This window comes from Saccostrea echinata, unplaced genomic scaffold, assembly GCF_033153115.1.
Source record: "Saccostrea echinata isolate AGI-Se365-2 ecotype Australia unplaced genomic scaffold, CSIRO_AGI_Sech_v1 ptg000034l, whole genome shotgun sequence".
NCBI classification, from domain to species: Eukaryota; Metazoa; Mollusca; class Bivalvia; order Ostreida; family Ostreidae; genus Saccostrea; species Saccostrea echinata.
Genome location: NW_026889783.1, coordinates 3006187 through 3030000, shown reverse-complemented (window position 1 = coordinate 3030000; position 23814 = coordinate 3006187). Strand labels below are relative to the sequence as shown.

Below are 23814 nucleotides of genomic sequence, written 5' to 3'. Positions count from 1 at the left end.
GCACAGCAAGGCCATGATTGGTCATATTATATGGAAGCATAGTAGAGTAATGTAGATTCAACTCGAGCAATATTAGTACACCCATATCATTCCCTCTCACATTGGCCTCTCTTGGTTTTTGTAAAAACATTTAATGTATAAAGATAAGGTATTTTTATCTAATTTTATTTATCTATTATTTACAAGTCTACCTGACCATTAAAAACTATGAAAGTACTTTTTATATTAAATATATTATAAAAAATTCTTGTATAATTCTGTTATTCAATTAACCTTTCAATTACATTTTTTACAGTGATTAATTGTCATAGGTGAATAGCAAAAGAAAATAACTTCTTTCAGTAGAGCAAATTAATAAATTGTCGAAGTGGTGCGGAATTTCAAAACTCTGGTAAAAATACTCTTGCTTATTACATGTACAACTTTATGTACTCTGTTTGCCTACTAGATATCCAGAAGCAGAAAAGATATTTTCAAAGAAGTAATGCATTTTTACTATAGATTCAACATAGCTTCATCCTAACACCAGAGCCCCTGACCCAAGGGCTTAGAAATTCACAATTTTTGGAGGAAGCACCCTTGCTCATCTATAACAATGCACTTAGTAAGTTTGCTAAATATCCAGGGTCAGAGAAGAAGATTTTAAAAGCAACAATGCATTGCCTCTATATATTAAAAAGAGCCCCAACCTAACACCAAAACCCCTGACCAAGGGGTTATGGCTTTCAAATCTTTTGAAAAGGCATCCTTGCTCATCATAATCATGCAATTAGTTTGTCTGCTATACAGCCAGTGACAGAGAAGAAGATTTTCAAAGAAATTATGCATTTTAACTATATTTTTTACAGACCCTCTCCCTTTAAACCCCTGACCCTGGGGCCACAAATTTTACAAATCTGGAAGAAGCATCATTGCTCATTATAACTGTGCACCTAGTTTATCTACTTAATACCCAGGAGCAGAGAAGATTTTCAAAGAATTATGGTGTGTCGACATGTTCCTCAAATATCTGTTTTGTTTCTCCATGTAATATTTAAGAAATATTCATAATATAAACATTATCTTGTGATTACTAATCCGTTTTCAAAATGTCTTAGAAAATAAATACCATAAAAATTGTGATATTGACAATTCAAGTGATTTCAAATAGGATTATACAGGACACATCACCCTCTTGTATCTTGCGCAAATGCCTGGTAAGGTCTAAAAAAAAAAAATAAGTTTGTTTCCTGTAACCCGACCGACCCTTTCAAATTACCCCTGGGCAGATTTTTTTTCTGCCAAATCTGCGTTTGCTCTTTGGTTTGATCAATGACCTGATTCCATTTATTAAAAAAATATTAATTGTAGCTTTATTTGAGATACATGTATAAAATTAAAATATTTCATCCTAGTCAACATTTACCTTAAATATAAAGAGTAATCATTATTGTAACAACAATTTCCACCCACAAGGCACAACTTTTTGAAGTTCATTGTTAAAGTATAGGTACTGCAATGACAAATTCTTTGGAAAAATCATATATTATTGATATACTGTACATGTACATAAATTGATGTATTCAAAATTTAGCGCAATCACTGGGTATTGAGTGGTTGGCGTAATCATGAATTAGCGTTACACACATCTGTGCCATGTATTGTATTTATTTATGATTTATTAACGGTATTCATGAATTAGCGCATTGTTGTCCGTGCCAAAGCCACTAAGATATAAAATCCGCTTATTTTAGTACACATACAGTATAATTGTCATCTGACCTTAATGCATTTTCACTATATAATCAATAGAGCCCCATCCTAACACCAGAACTCCTGACCTAAGGGCCATGAAATTCACAATTTTTGAAGAGGCACCCTTGCTCATCATAACTATGCACTTGGTTTGTTTGTTTAGAATCCAGGAGCAGAGAAGATTTTCAAAGAAATAATGCACTTTCACTATTTAATCAATAGAGCCCCCCCCCCCCCCTTCCCTCTTGCACCAAACCCTGATAGAGGCACTCTTGATCAACATAGCCATGCACTTAGTTTATCTGCCTTATATATACAGTGGGAAGGAAGATGATTTGTAAAGAATTTATGCATTTTCACTATATGAACATGATTATTATAGCCCCACCCTGACTCCAGAACCCCTGAACCTGGGGCCATGAATTTCAAAATTGGTTGAAATTGCTTCAATGGTTCAAGAGAAGAAGCTGAAAATGTTCAAAAGTTTATGACCCATGAACTATGCACGTCGGCATGACAGCGGATGAGAACAGATAGCACTCAGAAAAGAAATAAGTAGCCAAGTAGTAAAAAATAAAAAACTTGACAGCTGCTGGACATATGACGGTCGAATATATGCGAAACTCCGTGGTCACCATGGGAAGAAAATATTGATAAACACAACAGAGGACCTAGAGTGTTTCCAAGATGACAACGTAGACGAACAGTTTCTTGCTTCGACGCCAAAATCGTAAATCACTGTGTTTATAAACATTTCCACGTGTTCGCGTCTCTCAGACGCTTGGAACCTCGTCGAATCAGTGTTTACCTACTTTCGTTTTCATTTATAAACATGTGATTGACAGATCAACATAACGGATGTCCCAAACATATGTACAGTATGTTCAAATTTATTCTTATACTATTATGTTTGTCACGCTGTCTTCAAATCGATCTGCATGTGTATATAGTTGGATGTTATATCGTTCTGTCTCGTATTATTTACATCCCAACACATGCATGTAAATACTACAATTCAGTCATGTACAGCGGTACTCTATTACCCGTTTTTCATGTTATTTTCATAATGCATCTCCCAATTTCTACGTGGGAAATGTGCGAGTTAATGCACTTCTTTTTTCAAATTTTATGTTTACTGTTTTGTGTTTTTTTATTTTCTATTTATTTCGAATTGACACATCTCATATATTGCCAAATAATTACAATGTCAATAAATCCCATTTCAAGGCGGCCCAGTTGCAAATCAAACTTTGGATTTTGCTTAACCACAGTTTTTGATAATGGGTAATTCCCTTGAACAACACCGTGCCGCGATTGGGGTTTTTTACATTAAATGTCATAATATACTGTCAAGGTCTGCTTTTAAAGTTTCAAAATCTACTACACTTTTAGATATTTTGCAATTCATATCCAGTATCTTCCAAAAACAATATAAAAATATGGCATCTTGGTCTCTCAGAATTAATTTTTTTGCACAATTATTCATGTTTGTCATTCTTTTGCTATCTGGTGATATTGAAACAAACCCAGGCCCACCTGCTTCAAACTCTCTTGATATCCTGCACCTTAATATTAGAAGCATCAGAAATAAGATTGATTCCCTAATGTATTTAGTTCAAGATTTTGATATACTATGTTTTAGTGAGACTCATTTAGACACACATGTTACAAATGAAAGTTTGTTCATAGAAGGTTTTAAGAATATTTTTAGAAAAGATCGCAATTCTTATGGTGGAGGTGTAATGATTTATGTTTCAAATTTAATTAAGGCTAGTCGAAGAGAAGATTTAGAACCAATTAATACTGAACTCATTTGGATAGAAATACCACAAGTAAAGGGAAATCTACTTATATGCTGTATTTATCGTCCACCACACACTAATAGTGTCTTTTGGCAAAAACTATCTTGGTCCTTTGAAAAAGCTTGTGATATCTCCAGCAATATTGTAGTACTTGGTGACCTTAACACTGATTTCTTAAAAGTTAACAACTCACATGAGATTCATACAATAATGAACAGCTGTAGATTAACAAATATCATACATGAACCTACAAGAATTACTTGCAATACAGAAACCCTTATAGATCCTATCATTATTAGTGACAATATACATGTACATGATTCTGGAACATTAAAAGTTAGTAATACAGTTAGTGATCATAAAGCAACTTATATATATATTCACCAGAATACCAATGTTAATGCGGCATATAAACGTAAAATTTGGAACTATAAGCAAGCAGATTTAAAACTCCTTAATGATTTAATCCTACAATGCGTATATCAACTTTTAGAAACATACCACTCTATAGTAAAAAGTATTGATGAAGGTAAATTCTGTTGTATGGTGTTTTGTGATTTATCCAAGGCATTTGATAGAGTCTGGCATAAAGGCTTAATTTACAAACTAAAAATGTATGGAATCAATGGTGATATGCTAGATTGGTTTGATAGTTATTTAAGCAATAGAACACAACAAGTCATGTATAGAAATCAATTTTCCTCTGTAGGACATGTAAAAGCTGGAGTTCCTCAGGGCTCAGTACTTGGTCCTTTGTTATTTTTACTGTATGTAAATGATGTGGCTGAAAATATGATATCCGTTTGTAGATTATATGCTGATGATAATTCCTTACAACAATGTTCAGATAATATTAATCATATTGAACAAAATCTTAACCATGATCTTAGAATACTAGATGAATGGTCAAAGAAATGGTTATTGAAATTTAACCCACAGAAAACCAAAGCCGTATTTTTTAATTCGAAAAATATGCAGCAGTTTCCTACATTATATTTTGACAATTGCCAATTGGAATATGTTACAGAACACAAACATCTTGGGATACTTCTGTCGTCCAACTTAGGATGGTCTGATCATATTGATATCATTATAAAGAAAGCATACAAAAAACTGGGGCTTCTTAAAAAACTAAAATTTACTGTGTCAAGAGATATTCTATCCCAGATGTATATATCTTTTATTAGACCACAACTTGAATATGCTGTTGAAGTTTGGTCTGGATGCACAAAAACAGACATTGAGAATCTTGAAAAAGTACAATTATTTGCTGCAAGAATAGTTACTGGGCTTACAATTATTGCTTCAAGAAATTCATTATATTTGGAAACAGGTTGGGAACCATTGGAACACAGAAGAAACAGAGCAAAACTAATAACAATGTATAAAATGCACAATAATTTAGTACCTAATTATTTACAAAATTTAGTACCTGATACAAGAGGCAATATTTCAGGATACACTACCAGGAATTTCTTAAATTATTCTTTGCCAAAATACAGATTAGAACTATATAATAAATCATTTATTCCTGATACAGTTAGAAAGTGAAATTCCCTTAGTCTTAAAACAAGGGAGGCAACTTCTATCAAAATTTTTAAAAACTATCTGCACAACAGTATTGCAAAACCTCAGAAATATTTTTCATATGGAAAAAGGTTTTTGAACATAATTCATACAAGATTAAGACATAATTGTATTTTAAAGTCTGACTTATATCGCTGTAACCTAATAACCAGTCCTAATTGTTCTTGTGGACTACTAGAAGATGCATATCATTTGTTTTTTGCTTGTAAATATTATGTAAAAGCAAGGAATTCCTTAATGAATAAGCTTTTATCATTTAATTATTTATATGTTATAGATGTACATTTAATGTTATGGGGAGATGATTCTCTTACTATTGAACAAAATGTTGAACTTTTCAAAACCATTCAAACTTTCTTAAATGAATGTGGTCGTTTTTCAAAATAAGCTTACTTTTTAAAAAATTTTCTTCTTACCAATTCAAGTTATACTTGTACACTTAAAACTTTTTTTTTTCTTTCTATAACTACGTATATGTAGTAGACCATATGTTAATATATGTTTTTTATTTTGGCAATTTTAACAAAATGTTGTATTAGGAGAAGACTATCTAAGTTTCTGAACTTGTGTCCGATCCTTTTGACTTTGTCAATAAAATATGTTCAATTCAACAGATAGCAATAAGTCACCCGAGTGAACTATAAAACCTAAAATTTGTGTTTCCCTTACAAAAAAACTTTTTTATCCCCTCGCAATGTTTACATTGGAGGGGATATAGAAATGTGCTTTTGTGTATGTGGATGAGTGAGTGAGTGAGTGGGTGACGGGAGTTTATCAGGTAATAATTCATGTCGAGAATGATATGCTCTTTGGCGAGGGGATGCTCCGCTTTGTGGTGCCCTTGTTCAGGTTGTTGAATTAGTTTTCATAAAATTTAGAATTTTTATCAATTTTAAATAACTTATTAATAATTGGTGTTTGAATTCATGTCTCTGTTGATGCAAATTAAGAAGACATTAATCAAGATGTAAATCTAAAACTATCAGATTTATATATAAGCACAACCAGCATAAGAGTATATATATACATGTATACTAGACTTCCTACTTACCTTGTTTTTATCTGGATGGAGCTTGAACATTATGACTTTGTACGCTTTTTTAATATCCAATGGCTTTGCAGACCTTTTTACATTTAGCACGGCATAATAGTCCCTATCGTCAGCATGAAAACACACACAAGAAAAAATCTGCGCAAGGAATGCCACATCGAAAAATCCTACTTTCATTTTCATTACATCAACTGTAAAATGAGTATCTTTTGATGAACTTCATAGTGATTCCTTGTGGTTGATTGTCGACCAACACTTAGTCTTTATCACTTTAACGATTACGAAAACATCCAACCCTATAATCGCCGAAACAAAGACCAAAACTACACATGACACTTGGCGGTGTACCAGTGAAAACTGTCGCTAGTGCTCAGAGTCGCTCTAAAAATAGAAATCCCAAGCGGTAGCCTTGCAATTCGCTACTCGTATAATTATACCCAAAGATAGTTAATATGTTGACGGTGCGACCGTTGGGGCGAGCGCATTGTTCACTTCATTTTAAGACCCGCCTCTTCAAACCGCACGAGACATTTGGAACGTCTTAGACTGTGACGTCACATGACGTCGTACGTTAGCTGCATTTCCATAAACAAAAAAAGTGCAAATATTTTAACAAAGAACGTTTAATCGGTGTCCAGTCACTTCGTACACAAACCGAGTCGTACACAAACCAACTCGTATACAAAAAGTCAACTCGTACACAAAAACCAGAAGTCAACTCGTACACAACATTTATATACAATCGTTATGATTTAATTTTATACAAATAATGTTTGATAACACGAAGTGTTACTTTTCTTTAAGTTTTTTAAGTTTTTTTCCCTAAATATTTAAATAATTCAACTTCCCTGATAGGATAGGAACATCAAAGACATCAAAGAAGTATTGTTAAACCAACACCCGCGCGGTGGTTTCTTGGATCTGCGGAAAACGCTAATTACGAGATGCTCATAATTCGGTATCCTTTAATTATGAGATACTATATGTATCGAAAACGTCTCCAAGTTTCTTCATTCCTTATACTTCACCATGGTTCGAGAGAGTTGTCTTTCCTGCAGCAAGACGGTAAGTTTTTAAAACTTTTTTCGTTTAAATAAGTTTAGATAAGTGCAAGAAAAATGTGTTATACAGTATACCATTAAATTCTTACCATGTATTTAGATCGAATTTACTATCTACACTATATATCTATTTAACATAATAAATTAGGATGCTATAAAATATTATATTCTACATCAACATGCATTACTTGCATAACAGAAAACTTTTTAGAAATATAAAAACTACGTATATCAATTCTGTTGACAATTAGAAATCCATTTGAATTAAGTTTTTCAACTACATATTTAACAAATTTACAATATAAGAATTATTTAAGATAATTCCGTTTATTTAAGAATTAATTTAAGAATTAAGAATGAATTTGACAATCTTGATTTAGTTAACTCATGTGCCAAAATGTTGATACAATTAGAGAATATGTTATAGTTAAGCAATGTGTCTTTGATGTGTATAGCCAATTAAGATTAAGATCTATAAATATATATATACACATGTACTAGTTAAAAATGTACAGAAAACACATTTGTGTACGAGTTGACTTCTCAATTTTTTTGGAAACTATGGCAAATATTACCTTAAATCACATAGGAAAACGTATGTATGAGTTGTGTACGAGTTGACTTCTGGTTTGTATACGAGTTGACTTTTTTTTTGTGTACGAGTTGACTTTTTGTATACGAGTTGGTTTGTGTACGACTCGGTTTGTGTACGAAGTGACTGTAAATCGTTTAATCTACTATCTGCATGCAATAGCCATTAATTAAGGTGAGTTTATTTTTTGTGAAATTTTAGTTGTTGTCACCGCGTGAACGAAGTTAGCAGCGAGAACAAGAAGCGATGCATTGTGGGTCAGAATTACTGCGGAAAAAAATTCTATTGAATGAATGTGCAGTAGTCCGAATTTTCTCTTCGCCCAGGCGTTGTCGTTAGAGCTCGCAGTGACGAGCGGCGCTTTGCGCCGCTCGCTGCGCTCGCTATAACCACGTAATATAGATGTTATTGGTGTTTAAAATGAAACATTTTGAAGCAAAAAAAGTTATAACACTCTTGAACAATTCTGTTTTATTCAATATTTACTTCAAAAATTCTGAAAATAAGTGTATGGTCATTTCTTAATTGACATCGCGATCGGCATGTGGGCTTCGTTTATCTTCATCTCTTACGTGAGAAGTTGGACAATTTGACTAATTAAATTAAATATTTAGACAGTTTATAACCTCTTATTGAAAAAAGGCAACAACAGAATCGTACGAGGAATTATGTTTTGAATCGTCGAGATCGGCATCCAACTTTTATTAGGCAATAGGCGGCACGTCGATTTACCCAAATGGAACACAAATGGACCCAAATGGACCCAAATGGAAATCAAAATGGACCCAAATGGAAATCAAATGGACCCAAATGGAAATCGAATGCAATATTAAATATATATATTATCGTATTATCAAGTTGTTACAATACTTATTTAAAGTGATGAAAATAATGAACTTACAAATGGAGAATATTAATGAATTATTCATTTCTAATATTGTATTTTAAATACGAATGAATTTTCTTTAGTATTATATATATATATATATCGGCAAAATTATGGGGGGGGGGGGGGCACAGGCCCCGTGCTACACCCCCCCCCCCCCCCCCCCCGGTTCCTACGGCCATGAAAACTATATAAATTTTAAAATGAAATACTTCAATTTTATATTCAATGATATGCAATAGTTATTACAAAATGAAAAAAAAAATCAATTTGTATTTTAAAATACAATATTAGAAATGAATAATTAAATATTCTCCATTTGCAAGTTCATTATTTTCAACATTTTAAATGAGTAACAACTTGAGAATACGATAATATATGTTTAATATTCCATTTGGGTCCATTTGGGTTTCCATTTGGGTTCCATTTGGGTCCATTTGGTTCCATTTGGGTTCCATTTGGGTCCATTTGGGTAAATCGACGCACCCTGCAATAGGCAACCGCATACGAATCGGCATGTATTATGATTTGTAAAGTCGATTTATTGTAAGTAAGACAGTGTTTTAAAAGATAAAATAAGAATAATTATCTTATTTTATTAGCGATAAGTTCATTGTAAGCACGAATAAATTTAAATCTTGATCACACAAGTCTAATGCTAATTCGAAACAAAGTTGTGACGCGAATTTCCTCTATTGTGTTTATAACACTAAAAAGCACTGACTTTTTTCATATAATTTAGGACTACTGGTGATTTTTTCTAAATAGGTGCTTAAGTGTTTATTAAATTAAAATTCTCTGCAATTAATTATGAATTTAAAGCAGTTTTTCATCATATTTTGTGGTTATAGATTATAGAAGGATTCCCTTCGACTAATTTTCATTAATATATCCCAACTCAGTATCTACATGTATGATAACTGATGATGAATCATTAGATGACCACTTTGTACAAGTATAATAATAACTATCCATCAAAGTTATGTATGTAAGTTGATAATATGTGTTTTGACTGAATTCATTTTACATTTCTAAGTATGGTCATCATGTCTATAGATATCTGGCTTTGTTCAGTTATGATATAGGCATTGGAGACATTTATTAAACTAAATAAGTAGATACAATGTCAGTGAATTATTGTTAGGGTGGGGATGGGGAGTTTAACCTTCTTTACAGTCAATTATTAAACTTCAGTCTGAAGTTTATGAACCTCAGGGTCCACACTGAATATATAAGCTAAGTAAATATATAACCAGATAATATGTTGTAAAATCAGCTTGCACATGCACTACAATGCTGGACAAGTCACCCCTAAGACAGCTCTCCTGTAGAACAATTCACATTGACAATCACCTTTGATTCAAAGAACTTGGCCACTGTTTGGACAATTTTCCACCTTCTCAGACAACTCGAGCGCTTTGTAGCTATTTTATGCTACACTTAAAGCAAAATAGATTACATCATTTTATTGTGATTCATGGATGACCTCCTTTTCATTCTGAAGTTATATGTCAAGACTACATACTATGAATAATGGATTTGATGAACATTTGATATCCAGACCAATATTGTTTATTTAAAACAGCTTAATTTAACAAAGCGACATTTTGATTGTAAAATTTCTGTTAGAAACATGGTGCTTAAGATGATAATTTATTACAACCAATGTCTTAAAAGTAGAAATCAAAAGCAGGGAAAAAAAGTAAAAGAAAGGGCACAAAAAGAATACAGATACAATAAATAAATTTTCCCTGAAAATGTAAAATGTTAATAATTAAATGGTTCGATGCAGTCTCTTCTCCCATAAATTGTTAAATCTGATGCACTTAATCAAACTGATGATGGGAGTCATTATCCAGTAGTTTAACTGTAGTGTTATTCCTAATTTAATAATTAAATTACTTTTTTTTCACTACAACATTTGTTTGTATTCTTAGTACCTGTATTTAAGATTACAGGGGTATATTGATTAAAGTGAGATTATCTTTATGAGGTAGTAACATTTTTGAAAATTCTCTCCTCATATCAATCCCTACTTTAGATGAATGCAAGAGTATTTTATATCAGATTGATATTTAAAGATAGAGAATTTTGTCCAATTAGGAATTGAACACCTTAATTAATTAAAGCTTCTTATGTCTTATTTGTCTCAGTTCACCCAGCTGAAAATGAATACCGGTATACTGAAAGTTGGAAGTAATAGACCTCTGATGATCTATGTCCCTTCCATAGAGAGTCTCTAAGTCTATGATCTTCATCTGCTTAGCACAAAAGAAACTGGTTATGAATCACCAGCCCTATGTCAGCCCCTTACCTTGAAAAAATTTAAACTGTTGAAAACATCCAAAAGAATATTTTTATTTTAATTTAATAGTAGAAATATTTGTGGAGGTCAGGTGGGTTCGATAGCTCAGTTGGTAAAACTTCTGACTGGAGATTCAGGGGGCCCGGGTTTGAATCCCTGTCTGGTCTGTCAGATTTTTCTCCTTTCCTGTTACATATTTAAGAAAAAAATATATCAAGAAATAGCAGAGCCACAGTTAGTCATACTGATTTGCAAACATCATCAGGTACCACTACCAGTAGTATGGATTCAACTCTGTTCAGATCATGCCCAGGATGGTAGGTGCATATGAAAGATCTCATAGAGGAATATACAGGAAAATTCAGGATTTTTTTTTTTAAATATTCTTATCATATTGGGTGCCAAATGTAACAGGTGGTGAAAAATCAAGTTTCAAGAGGGACTCAACCCAGGGTCTTTGGCATACATGTACCGTGGCTCTAACCACTGAGCAAGTGAGACCCCATATATTGACCAACTTTCACACATCTTTTAAACCGAGACATTATTAACATCAGGACTATAAGTGATATTAAATAATATGCAAGCATCCTCAAGTAGGGCAGTTTGAATATATCTCCAGGGTAGAGTTGGAGTGGCAATATTCTTGAAGAATAAAAGCTTTATTCAGGAATATGTCAGAAAAATCTTCTCTCAAACTGAAAAGCAGGGCCATGATAAGTGGTAACAATATGAGAGCATTCTCAGACAATGCAGATTCAATTCTTTTCAAATTATGGCCCATGGGGATTGTAGGGCTACAATAAGGGATCGTTCATCTAATGTGAAGATAGGATATAAAGTAATGAGGTGCGTTTTTGAAAGGGTGCGTTTGGTGCAATCGATTTGTCATACAAAGTTTGATTAAAATGCCCGTTGACAGTCAAATTTTTTAACGTAATTTATATCGAAAGAACATTTTTTTGTACACAAAACTGAATGTTGAAAGAGCAAGAGCCACGAACCATCAAAAATGGCCCTGTCTCAAAAAGTAACGGGGTTTTGTCAATTGATAGTGTAGACTTTTAGCTTTTCTTTGCCGTTTTTCTTTTTTCGATATCGATTATATTTTTTGAAAAAGAGAGTTTGAAGTATGACGGTGTTTTAAAAGAAAAATGCTAGTAGAACGTCATTTTTAGAAACGTAACGTCGTAGGGCGGAAAAATTACCTTGAGCGATTTTACATATGTGACTTTGAATTAAAACTAGTATTAATTGGGATAGATATTTATTATCTTACTAATAAACTTCATAATTAATTTAAGACAATTAAGGACAGTTGGAAATTGATTTCACATCGCAGTCTTGATGGCAACTGCGTGTTTAACTGATTGAAATTTATAGATACATGTACAGTAAAAATAATCTGTGTTACTGTCTCGGAAAGTTTTCACTCTACCTGGTCCCTATGCTAATATAATTTTTAAGAAGGAACATTGTATTTCTATCCCTTGAACACATTTTTGTGCGATGCATCGCTCCTAATTACATGTAAGTATTGAGTATTGAACATCATTAAAAAAAACATACGACTTGCTTCAAATGACGATAGCCTGTCCAACTTAGTTTTCCGGACTTTTTCCTACACGCCTGCAAATATTAGCTGATCTTTGGAATGCGCGTCCAGGCACGAAGTTTGTTTTTCAAAGTGGGGAAGAGGGCAGTCCGAAAAAAAAAAAACGAGATACCTGAAATGATCTTAAAACGAATGTTTCTAAACTGAAGAACTACAATGTAATTCAATAAATGGATAGAAGTAATTGCAAAAAAAAATTGTTTAAATGGAAATAGACTTTTAATGCGAAATTCTTAGATCCTTAACTTGCGAGTATTTTAACATATAAAAGTTCTAAATGATTTGGAAAAAGGGAGGAAGTAAAAAGTTGGAAAGACTTGTTTCTAATCCCTTTATATTCATTTGTAACAGTATTTTGAACGTCGTTTTCGAAACAGAGACATAGATTAATTGAAAAGGGGTGTCGCAACTTATCAGAATGGTTTATTAAGCAAACAAAACTCATCAAAACATTGTCGCCCTAAATGTGAGTTTCTTTGGAATAATATGAAATACATTTCCAAAAAAATATTCTTAAGAAAGATAAACCTGTTAAAAATCACTAATTTAAGGCTAAAGCAGAAAATAAATCAGCCCTGTTCATTATTTTATATTTATCGATATTTGCTAGAACCCCCCCCCCCCCTTCTCTTGCAAAATATTCGAATATTTTTCTCCCAAATATCTTAATTGCAAGGAATTTGTAAAGATAGAAATCTGCGAAAATTATATGATTATTTTTCATGTAAATGTACAAAATAATTATTCGTTTTTAGCATACGTAACTATAGTGTAAAATTCCTACTTTCGATTTCATTGCACATAATGGTTTTTATGGTTTATAAAAAGAGTAGAGCTGCATTTATATTGCTGATATGTGCAGGCCCGTAGGAAGCAAATTCATTGGGGGGGGGGGGGGGGGCTCAGCCATACATTTTCAGTTGACAGTTGAGGAGGCACTACCCAAAATTTCCTGACAAGCAAAAAAAAAAAAAAAAAAGGGTCATCAGACGTTTTTATTGAGGGGCACAAGCATATAGTATCTATGTTTATGATAGTAATCTATATATCGGCAAAATTATCAGCCCCTTCCGGTTCCTACGGCCATGATGTGGGTCACAGTCATAAGTGAAAGACATGTACGGGTGTTCATTTATCCTTGTCTTATTGTCCTGCAATCAGCGCAAGATTGATTTTATTCAACAAAATCTTGCTTAAAAAGGTAACACCCTCAGAAACAATAAGAGCTGTCCCTATATTTTCTTTTCAGTTTTCTTTATGAAATAGTTTTTGTACACAGTGGTGGCGCCGCACCAGGCACCCCTCCCCTTCTCACTGAGAAAAAAAATGAGAGGAGTAGGAAAGTATAAAGCAATTTTCAATTTCTAGATTGATTTCAATTAATAAACAATAAAGAAATTTAAATTCAAGACAACTTATGGGATTAAACTTTAAATAATTACATTAATTGCAAGTTTTGCTGTCATTAGTTTGTGACCCCCCCCCCCCTTTTTTCAACCTCAACTGGAAGTCTTGGATCTAACCCCCCCCCCCCCCCCCCCCCCCCCCCCCGATAAGTCCTTTTTACATATCATGATACTAATAATTAATTATTTATTATTATTGTACTATACCAGAATAAGCTGACAATAGATTTAAAAAATATTATTATTTCATGTATTATAAAAAAAAAATCTACTTCATTGGGTATAAAATAACCAGCTATAAACAACTTACGCCCATACGTTTCAAAGAATATATTCTTGGTTTATTGTTTTGAGTTTTAAAAACATTTTAAGGAATCTCTCTCTCTCTTTCTCTCTCTATGAGATTTCATGGTGCTGAATTCTTAGATAAAACAAAACTGCATACTTACAGTCGCAATGAAGAAATGGTGGCAGATAAAAAAAAAGTAAAAAAAAAAGAGTAATTTATATGTAGTGTACTTTATTTTATTTATTTCTATTCTTTATTTTGTCTAAATAGATTTAAAACCACTACCCCCAACTATCTGACGATCAGAAGCATAAATTATTTATATTGTGATAGTAACAATAAAATATTTGGAGCACAGTAAAAGATGCATAAACATTTTATACTGGATTTATAAGACATACTCTGATATTTTTTATGCATTTTTGCTCACTGGGGTGTAACTGAATTATGTTTCACAAATGATGACAAAATCACTTATGTGTTATATGTACACATGCATCATCAATATCCTCTCTTCGAATTTATTAAAACTTTAATCTTGCCCATAACTTTTTATAGTTGGAGCTATGGCTTTCATATTTCACTGGTATATTCATTGAGACAAGACCTTTCATTAAGTACCAGTATATTTGACCTCTTGACCTTGACCTTGCAGTGCTTGTTTAGTCCACGTTTTAAAAAAATTTACTAAACTTTAACCTTGGATATAACTTCTGAAGAAAGGCTTTCATATTTTACTAGTGTATTCCTTGTGACAAGACCTTTTTCAGGCACAAATATTTTTTATTTGAAATTTGGACCTTGACCTTGAAGCTTGACCTACTTTTAAAAAAAACTTTAACCTTGGACATAACTTTTGAACAGATAATGCTAGTGTTGTTATATTTCACAGATGTATTTCTTGTGACAAGATCTTTTTTTTGAGGGGGGGGGGGGGGCAAATATTTTGATGACATTTTGACCTTAACCTGTGAGTTTGACCTACTTAAAAAAAAACTTTAATCTTTGCCATGACTTTTAATCAGTTGGTACTAGGGCTTTAATATTTCACAGGTGTGTCCCTTTTGACAATGCCATCTCTGTGATTCCAACAATTTTGACTCTTTCGTCTTGATCTTGCAGTTTGGCCCTACTTTTGAAAAACTTCAACCTTGGTCATAACTTTTGAATGGTAAATGCTAGGGTTTTCTTATATCACATGTATTTTCCTTGTGACAAGCCTTCCCTTGGGTACCAATGGGCACCAACAATTTTGAACTTTCACCTTGACTTTGGAGTTTGACAAATTTTAGAAAAACTCTAACCTTGGTCATACCTTTTGAAAAGTCGGTGCTAAGGCTTTAAGATTTCACGCTTGTAATCTTTGTGACAAGACCTTCCCTTGGGCACAATTAATTTTGACCCATTTGATCTTCACATAGAAGTTTGACCTACTCTTGAAAAACTTTAACCTTGGCCATAATTTTTGAACGGTTGGTGCTAGGGCTTTCTTATTTCACGTGTTTTGCTTGTGACAGTACCTATCTAGGGGTACCATTATTTTTAATATCTTGACTTTGACCTTGGAGTTTGACCTGCATTTGGGAACTTTAATTTTTGCCATGAACTGCCAAATGGGGGTATCAGTGTTTCACAAACAAATCTTGTGTAAATTGAGTTTTGAATACTTACCACATTCTCTGCGATTATTGATAACTCAAAGGTTATCAATAATCATGAAAAGATACAAATTAACCTTTTAAAAATTATCAACGTTCTCATTTCAGTTAATATGCCTGTTGGGATATCTGACTTACCCGATGAACTTCTTGTGATAATATTTTCCTTTATGTCATTTTATGACATTGTAAAGAACGTTAAAGCTGTTTGTACTCACTGGCGGGATTTAGGAGACCGAAAATGTTTTTGGAATACACGCGGACTTCTGAAATGGGTAAAAGAGGCCGACGACGAACAAGGATATATACAACGTGTCCGCGTGATAGCAAGAAACATCGATACTTTGAAGTACTCAGAAATAAATGGAGAGGAACCTGATGACTATCTTGCCTCCAACATTGAAAAACTTTATCTGAAAAGATTTTGTGAGCCAACACCATTTAAGTCGATGCTTATGGGTATGTTTGAAGAATATAACGGACCTCTCTTATTTCTGAGAGAAGACATTTTCTGTCCGAATTTGAAAGCAATTTATACTGTTGATACAAATGTATCTCCTACATGTTTCCGTAAACTTCTTGAAAAATATCCTCATGTAACAACTATTGTATGGGATTGGAGCCTTTACTCAGAACTCTGTGCTTATTTGCCTCCAATACGACCACTTCCGAAGCTGGAAAAACTAACACTCGTCGAATGTCAGAATACGGATGACTTTCCAAGGTACGAAGATTCCAATATTGTCTGGAATAGACAAAACAGAAATGTTGAATTGCAGGATTTGGTAAGTGAACATCCTGAGATAGAAAGCTTAAATGTTTCTTTACGGAGAACAAGTGGGCGCACAATTAAGACAATATTTGAGACATGTCAAAACTTACGAGGTTTGAAATTAAGTGCTTGTAATACACACGAAACAGACGAATTAGATCTCACATCGTCATTGCCGATGCTTGAAGAATTATCTTTAGATAGGTTTGAAAGGGATCCAAATGAAATGAAAAACTTGTTTGTTGCTGCATGTTCAAGTAAGAAGTTAAGAAAGCTTACTCTGTTGGACTGTACGAACATTACAGAGGAGATGTATGAGTACATTGGCAAAAATTGTCCTCTTCTCAACACGTTTGCTGCAGCTGAGCGAGGATTTGGTGATAGGGATCTCCGCTTCTGCTTGGACCATTGGGAAAATACATTTGTAAACAACAAAGCACTGGAATATTTGTCCATTTGTAGAAACCTCCAAGAACTACGCATATGTTACTCAGATGAATCGGCAGTTACTGACGAAGGAATTCTTGCTCTTGCACGCGGTTGTGTTCAACTGAAGGAGGTGGATTTTGAGGGATGTTTAGGGATCACAGACTATGGAATTATGGAACTGTCTCGGCATTGCAATGGGCTTAGCTTTGTCAATCTTTGTCACTGTCGTCATATCACAGGATTTGGGTTAAGTTGTCTGGTAATGAATTGTCCAAGACTTCAGGAATTTCAGATGTACAGTTGTCCATTTGTTGAACAGATTGTTCTTTGTAATAATGAACGTTTTCCGGAAATTCCAATAGCCTCTCTGCATCAAAATATGGCTGCAGGCAACACTGAATGCGATTGTTATGAAGTCTTTAGATCCGGAGAAACATACAGCGAATCAAAATGTTGTCCTAGAGTCATTCAAGGACAAAACGAAATCAAAGTAATGTATGGGTTAACAAATGAAATTATCAAGCAAAAAAGTCAAAAGAATGGAAATTTAGGGAATCAGAAGAATTCGCAGACAACCATCATGGAAGACTCGGACTTGTCAAAAGTCTTTAAACCAATTAATCCATTGCAAGTTCCATTCGACCATTCCTGGATACAAAAACTGGATCTGTCCGCTTGTAGGAGGGTTTGTGATTCTGATATTTTAAAGATTTGCAAATATTGTCCAGAAATAAGAAATCTGAATCTCGCATACAATCATAAGTTATCGGATACGAGCATCATCGTTTTGGCTAGACACCTTACGTTGCTGAAGGAATTGGACTTGGAAGGTATCAAGAATTTGACGAATGCTTCTTTGGCTTGTCTTGTCGAAGGGAATTTGGAGTTTCTCTCTTTGTATGCTTGTCCAAAAATGTCAATCATTGGATTTAAAAATTTTCTTGTGTCTAGCAAAAACTTGAAAAAAGTGAAGATCCGTCTCAACAAAGATGATCTTTCCGTGGAGTTGAGGCGAGATACAATCAGAAGTATGCTTTCCGAAGAAGAGTGTGGTTTTGTCATGGAACAAGGTGAATTTTCGTATTATGTTACACTTGAATCTAAAAACAGCAAAAATGACTAACCCTTCTCTTAAAGATTGAGTGATTGATGTTCTTTACATTCTACAAATTATAAAATTAACAACAAGTTATTGTATGACTGAAGACCTTCAAATAATTCTGTTGCAACCCCGGTGATTTGTAGTGATAAATTCAGACAATCGAAAGTAGCTCACAGATTGTCCATGGATTGTTATATGGCCGTTACGCACTTTTGTACGTTTCAGTTCCTTGTATGGAAGTATTTGATTGGATGTCTAAATTTGTTACAACCAATCAGTGTCAATTTTATCCACTTTTTGGAATGCCTTATTTGTGCGGAGACGCAGAGGACTATTGGTAGTATGACGTGTTTTGCAGCTAGGCGTTAGGGTATTTCCATCCTTTTGTGACGTCACAGGTTTTTGCAAAAACTTTCAAAATTTTAAATTGCATGATAGAAATCTATGTTTTGTAGAAGTATTATAATAACAAAAAGAATATACTTTAACAAAAATATTAAAAAAGAAAATATTCTTATAATTTGTCTTTTTTTTTGGTCTTTTTTTTTGTTTTAAGAAAATGATAAAAATTGCAAGAACTCTTAATTATGTTTTTTTTCCAATCATGCATCTTTTCTTCAATCCCTCCATCATAAATGAGTTCTCTGATACTGACAATTTATATATACTGTAGATCACCAAACTTTTGCGACACCTTGTTTTCTCCAGGTGGGTATTTGATATTTATAAGCAAGACAACATTTTTGATGAATTCTGGTTATTGTTGTATGTTATCTATACTACTGAAAATACCGTATGTCGGGTTTTCTTGGCGGGTGTAAAATTTGGCCTTTTGCTTGCTCAAAAGTGTGCCAGTAATTTTGGCAGAACTTTATTTTGACAGACACTGAGTACTATGACTTTGTAAAAGAGAGGAAGTTTTTTTCTAGAATTTTTAGTATAATATATATAATAATATACTTCTGAATACGGATTTAGACCAGAGATTGAGGAAAAACCAACACCAGATGGAAGATATATTAACAACAGGCTGACCAAAGTTTATATTTTTCTTGTATTCTGTATACTTATACGCAAGGGTGCAAATTAAAATTTTAGCTGGCTACTTCAGAACCGCTAAACTAAGCCAAAGTTGGCACCCGGCAGGCCCGTAGAACGCGGGTAGCCCCCCCCCCCCCCTCCATTTTTTTCTGAGTATAGTATTTTGCTGTAGTAAATTTTCCTTTGGATGCTGGTTGCCCCCCCCCCCCCTCCCACTTTTTGATGTTGTAAGTCGAGCACCGGCAAATTTCTAGGATTATGACAGTAAATTAGCCTTTTTTTTTTCGCTTGTCAGATTTTTTTTTGGGAAGTCGCCCCCCCCCCCAACTTTTGCTTAGTTGAGGGTTTTTTTCCATTATTATTATTATCATTTTTTTGCTTGTCAGATTTTTTGGGGGAAGTTGCCCCCCATTTGAAGCCTGCCCTGCTAAAAATTCCCGCTAAACGGTACACGTGAAAATGAAATCCGTCTTGCGTAATTACGGAAATAAAGTTATCGTGAATAAAAGTGATTTACAGCATTTATTAATAGATATATTTGAAGCTGTTAAAATTAAAATTATGTCATCTGAACCCATTTTCTTCACATTTTTTATAATGTTGTTTATGATGTTCTTATGTTGGTAAATACTTCTTATCATATACGAGGGCTGTTCGGAAATTATTGAGACATTTCCCTTTACTTCATAAAGAACAGAGATAATTTCATGAAAATTCGTCAACATTTTATATAGAACAAATGATACAATTGTGCAAAATTTCTAATTTATAGGATAAATAGATAAATTCCTGTGAAATTATATACATGCATAGGTCTATCAACCTGGAGCAGCATCGCTGCGTCATTTTAACGTCACGTCAGCCGGAGATGTTTTCGCATGTGAATCGATCGGGAAGCGTTTACTCCTCTTTCTCTGATATTATATATAACATTCCAAAAATCAAACTCTCTCTTTTCTTTAAACTACACTAAGATTATCTATTTCAATTGAAACCGGCATCAAATTGTACCTTTTACTGGTTTTACAGACGTTAAATAAGTCAGTCTTGATAAATTCTGAAATCGCCATTTTGAAGAGCGACTCAAATCACTGATGCTCATAACTAGTTCAAAATAATTGTTTTCCCGAATATTTTCATGTAGAATTATTAAACTACACTTAGATTATCTATTTCAAGTGAAACCGGCATCAAATTGTACTTTTTACTAGTTTTACAGGCGATAAATATGTTAGTTCTGATAAATTCTGAAATCGCCATTTTGAAGAGCGACTCAAATCACTGATTCTCATAACTAATTCAAAATAATTATTTTCCCGAATATTTTCATGTAGAATTATTTAACTACACTTAGATTATCTATTTCAATTGAAACCGGCATCAAATTGTACCTTTTACTGGTTTTACAGACGTTAAATAAGTCAGTCTTTATAAATTCTGAAATCGCCATTTTGAAGAGCGACTCAAATCACTGGTGCTCATAACTAATTCAAAATAATTATTTTCCATAATATTTTCATGTAGAATAATTAAACTACACTTAGATTATCTATTTTCAAATGAAACCGGCATCAAATTTCACTTTTTACTGGTTTTACAGACGTTAAATAAGTCAGTCTTGATAAATTCTGAAATCGCCATTTTGAAGAGCGACTCAAATCACTGATGCTCATAACTAATTCAAAATAATTATTTTCCCTAATATCTCTATCTAGAATTATTAAACTACACTTCGATTTTCTTTTTGAAGCTAAACCTACATCCATTTTAATTTCCTTAAGTTGGTACAGACCGTGAACTATAGCTTCTGATGGATTTCTGACGAGCGACAGAAATCACCGATGCTCATAATTTATTCATAATAATTATTATTCCAATTTTTTCTCTAGAATTATTAAACTAACCTTTTATCATCTACTCTTTGTCATAACTGCATCCAATTTTTTAAGTTGTTAGAGATGGAAATATAATTCTGGTAGGTTATGAAACCCCTTTTTGAGGAGCGACCGAATAACTTAAATAAATTTAAAATAGCGTTTTCCGATTTTTTCCCTAGAAATATTGAACTACACTCAGATAATCTACTTTGAATCAGAACTGCATCCCGTTTTACTATTTAATGTTGTAACAGAAGGCATACTAGTCGGTTCGTCTAAAACAATTGAAAATGAAACCGTAATTTTGAAGAGCGACTGGAATCACCGACGCTCTTGATTTGTTCAAGATAATATTTCTTCAATTCTTCATATTCAGATTTATTAAATTCAAAATTTATATCAGCTACATAAAATTAAAACCACATCCATTTTTTTTTCACTTTTTCTTATCAGTTCGCCGGACAAGTGGCCAACCACCCTAAACGTATTTAAAATTATTATGTCGTCATTATTTATTTGTTCAGAATTATTTTCCCGTTATTTAATTTATCTGTTAAATAAAAAATAGGTCGAAATGAGATAAGAATTAACACTTTATATTCTGGTGATATACAGGTATTTATGGTTCATTGAAGACAAGATACAAGTGTACATAATGAAGTGGTTATAAAAACACACTTCACACCTTTGGTAAAAATTGACCACGGGGAGCTGTGTTTGTGAGTTATTAACATACAGGTAATTGTTGACACCTGTCTAAGATAACACCCTGGGCATGATTCACACCTGTTGAAACAAATGACTGAGAGATTGTTAACCGTAGCATGTTTTTCCCCCTTCTTTTCTTTTTAAATATATATTCAATTTACAAAAATTTCTAATTAAATTTGAAGTCGTTTATTTCCTTTTGGAAAATAGATAGATTTTAGAAATCTAAAACATAATTTAATAATCCTATACGAAGAAAATTCAATATTAAGTTTTAAATAAAATATATAATTGTTTTGCATACTTTTAGGATTAAAATAAATAAATAAAACACTGAAAGCTAAGACTTCGGATACTATTACCGTGGATTTAAAACCAGTAGAGCACCGCTTTGATTTGAAGCGACTAAAATCCCCAGGCATGCGCAGAGGCCAGTGATTTGAGTCGCTCTTTTCCCAAAATATTCTATTAAGAGCGACCCTGAGCACTAGCGACAGAAATCACGGTTACACTCTGCAGAGGAAAGTCGCCCGGAGAATTTTTTTATGGCGGTGTTGTGGGGTGGGAGACAAAACTTGCTTATAATATGAGGATATATTATTGTACATAGGGAACAGGAGCAAAGTGGAAAAATAATCAAATTTGCCATCATGGATTTAGACTGTTGTTGTGATGAGCATTTACCATGTTTACTAAATTTTAATATTACTTATAAAATGATTAAACATCTAAATAAAATAAAACAATTTTGCACGTATATAAGAGGCATCCTCTCATCAGACCGTTTAGAACTAACTAAACTGAGGACTCCAAGGGGCCATAAATAATTTATTTTTGCTATTTGATATCTTGTTTTTTTTTCTACCCCACTAAATATAACAACACAGATCTTGCCAATGTTGGTAGGGACTGACTCAATCACTAGGCAGGATTTGTGTTGGTGAGGAACTTAAATTACTTTTGTTTTAATTTTTGTTATGCTATATCGGCTAGAATTTTTTTAAGTTTCTATGCTAACTATTTAATTTTTCCATTACTACTACAATTAGTGCTTTTTAGTCTGATTTCATAATTCCAAAAAGGAGTTTACGGTGTCCTATTTTTGGGTTTAAATACTCGAAGGACCAAAGATGATTTAATGCAAAAAAGTTTTATTCTAAACTCTTTGTTATCTGAAATATTTAGATATAGCTGTGAAGTTCCAAAATTAGGTCACAGTGACCTACTTTTTGGTTAACATACTCTGAGATCCCAAGATGCATCAACTGACTAAATTTAATAATTCTAACCCTCTAATTATCTATTTAGGTATTACGTTAAAATTCCGAAAGTAGTTCATTGTGATTTACTTTCTAGTTGACACATTCAGAGGACCCAAGATGCATCAACTGGTCAAAGTTTGATGATTCAATGCCAATTTACACCTGAGAGATTTAAATATAGCTATGAAATTCCAAAATTAGGTCACTGTGACCTACTTTTTGGTTGACACACTCTGAGGACTCAAAACGCATCAACTGACTAAGTATGATGATTCTAAGTCTCATATTTGAAAAAAATTATGTTTTGCCTTAAAATTCCAAAAGTAGGTCAATGTGACGACACATTCCGGGGACCGGAATTTTGATGATTTTAATGAAGAAGTTTGATGATTCTGAACCAATTAGAATCCGATTTTTTTTTTAAATATAGCCATGAAATTCCAAAATTAAGTCACTCTGACCTTCCTTTTGGTATACACACTCCAGGGACTCGAGATACATCAACCTAGAAAGTTTGATTATTCTAAGCCAATTAGTATCTGAAATATGTAAATAAAAGACATGAAATTTCAGACGTAGGTCACTGTGACCTACACTTTGAATTACTCCAGGGCCTTAGGGTGTATCATCTGACAAG

At 33.2% G+C, this 23814-nt stretch overlaps 2 protein-coding genes across 2 annotated transcripts in view; both read right to left on the bottom strand.

The window, feature by feature from the left end:
• LOC133199687 (uncharacterized) overlaps window positions 1-6434 on the bottom strand; it is a 16816-nt gene extending 10382 nt beyond the window's left edge. Inside the window, exon 1 of the mRNA XM_061335559.1 lies at window positions 6175-6434. Within this exon, the coding sequence (XP_061191543.1) occupies window positions 6175-6357 (183 nt within the window). The 5' untranslated portion in view covers window positions 6358-6434. The remainder of the gene's footprint in view (window positions 1-6174) is intronic.
• LOC133199571 (peptidyl-prolyl cis-trans isomerase FKBP1A-like) overlaps window positions 1-23814 on the bottom strand; it is a 159183-nt gene that overhangs the window by 125932 nt on the left and 9437 nt on the right. The window lies entirely within an intron of this gene.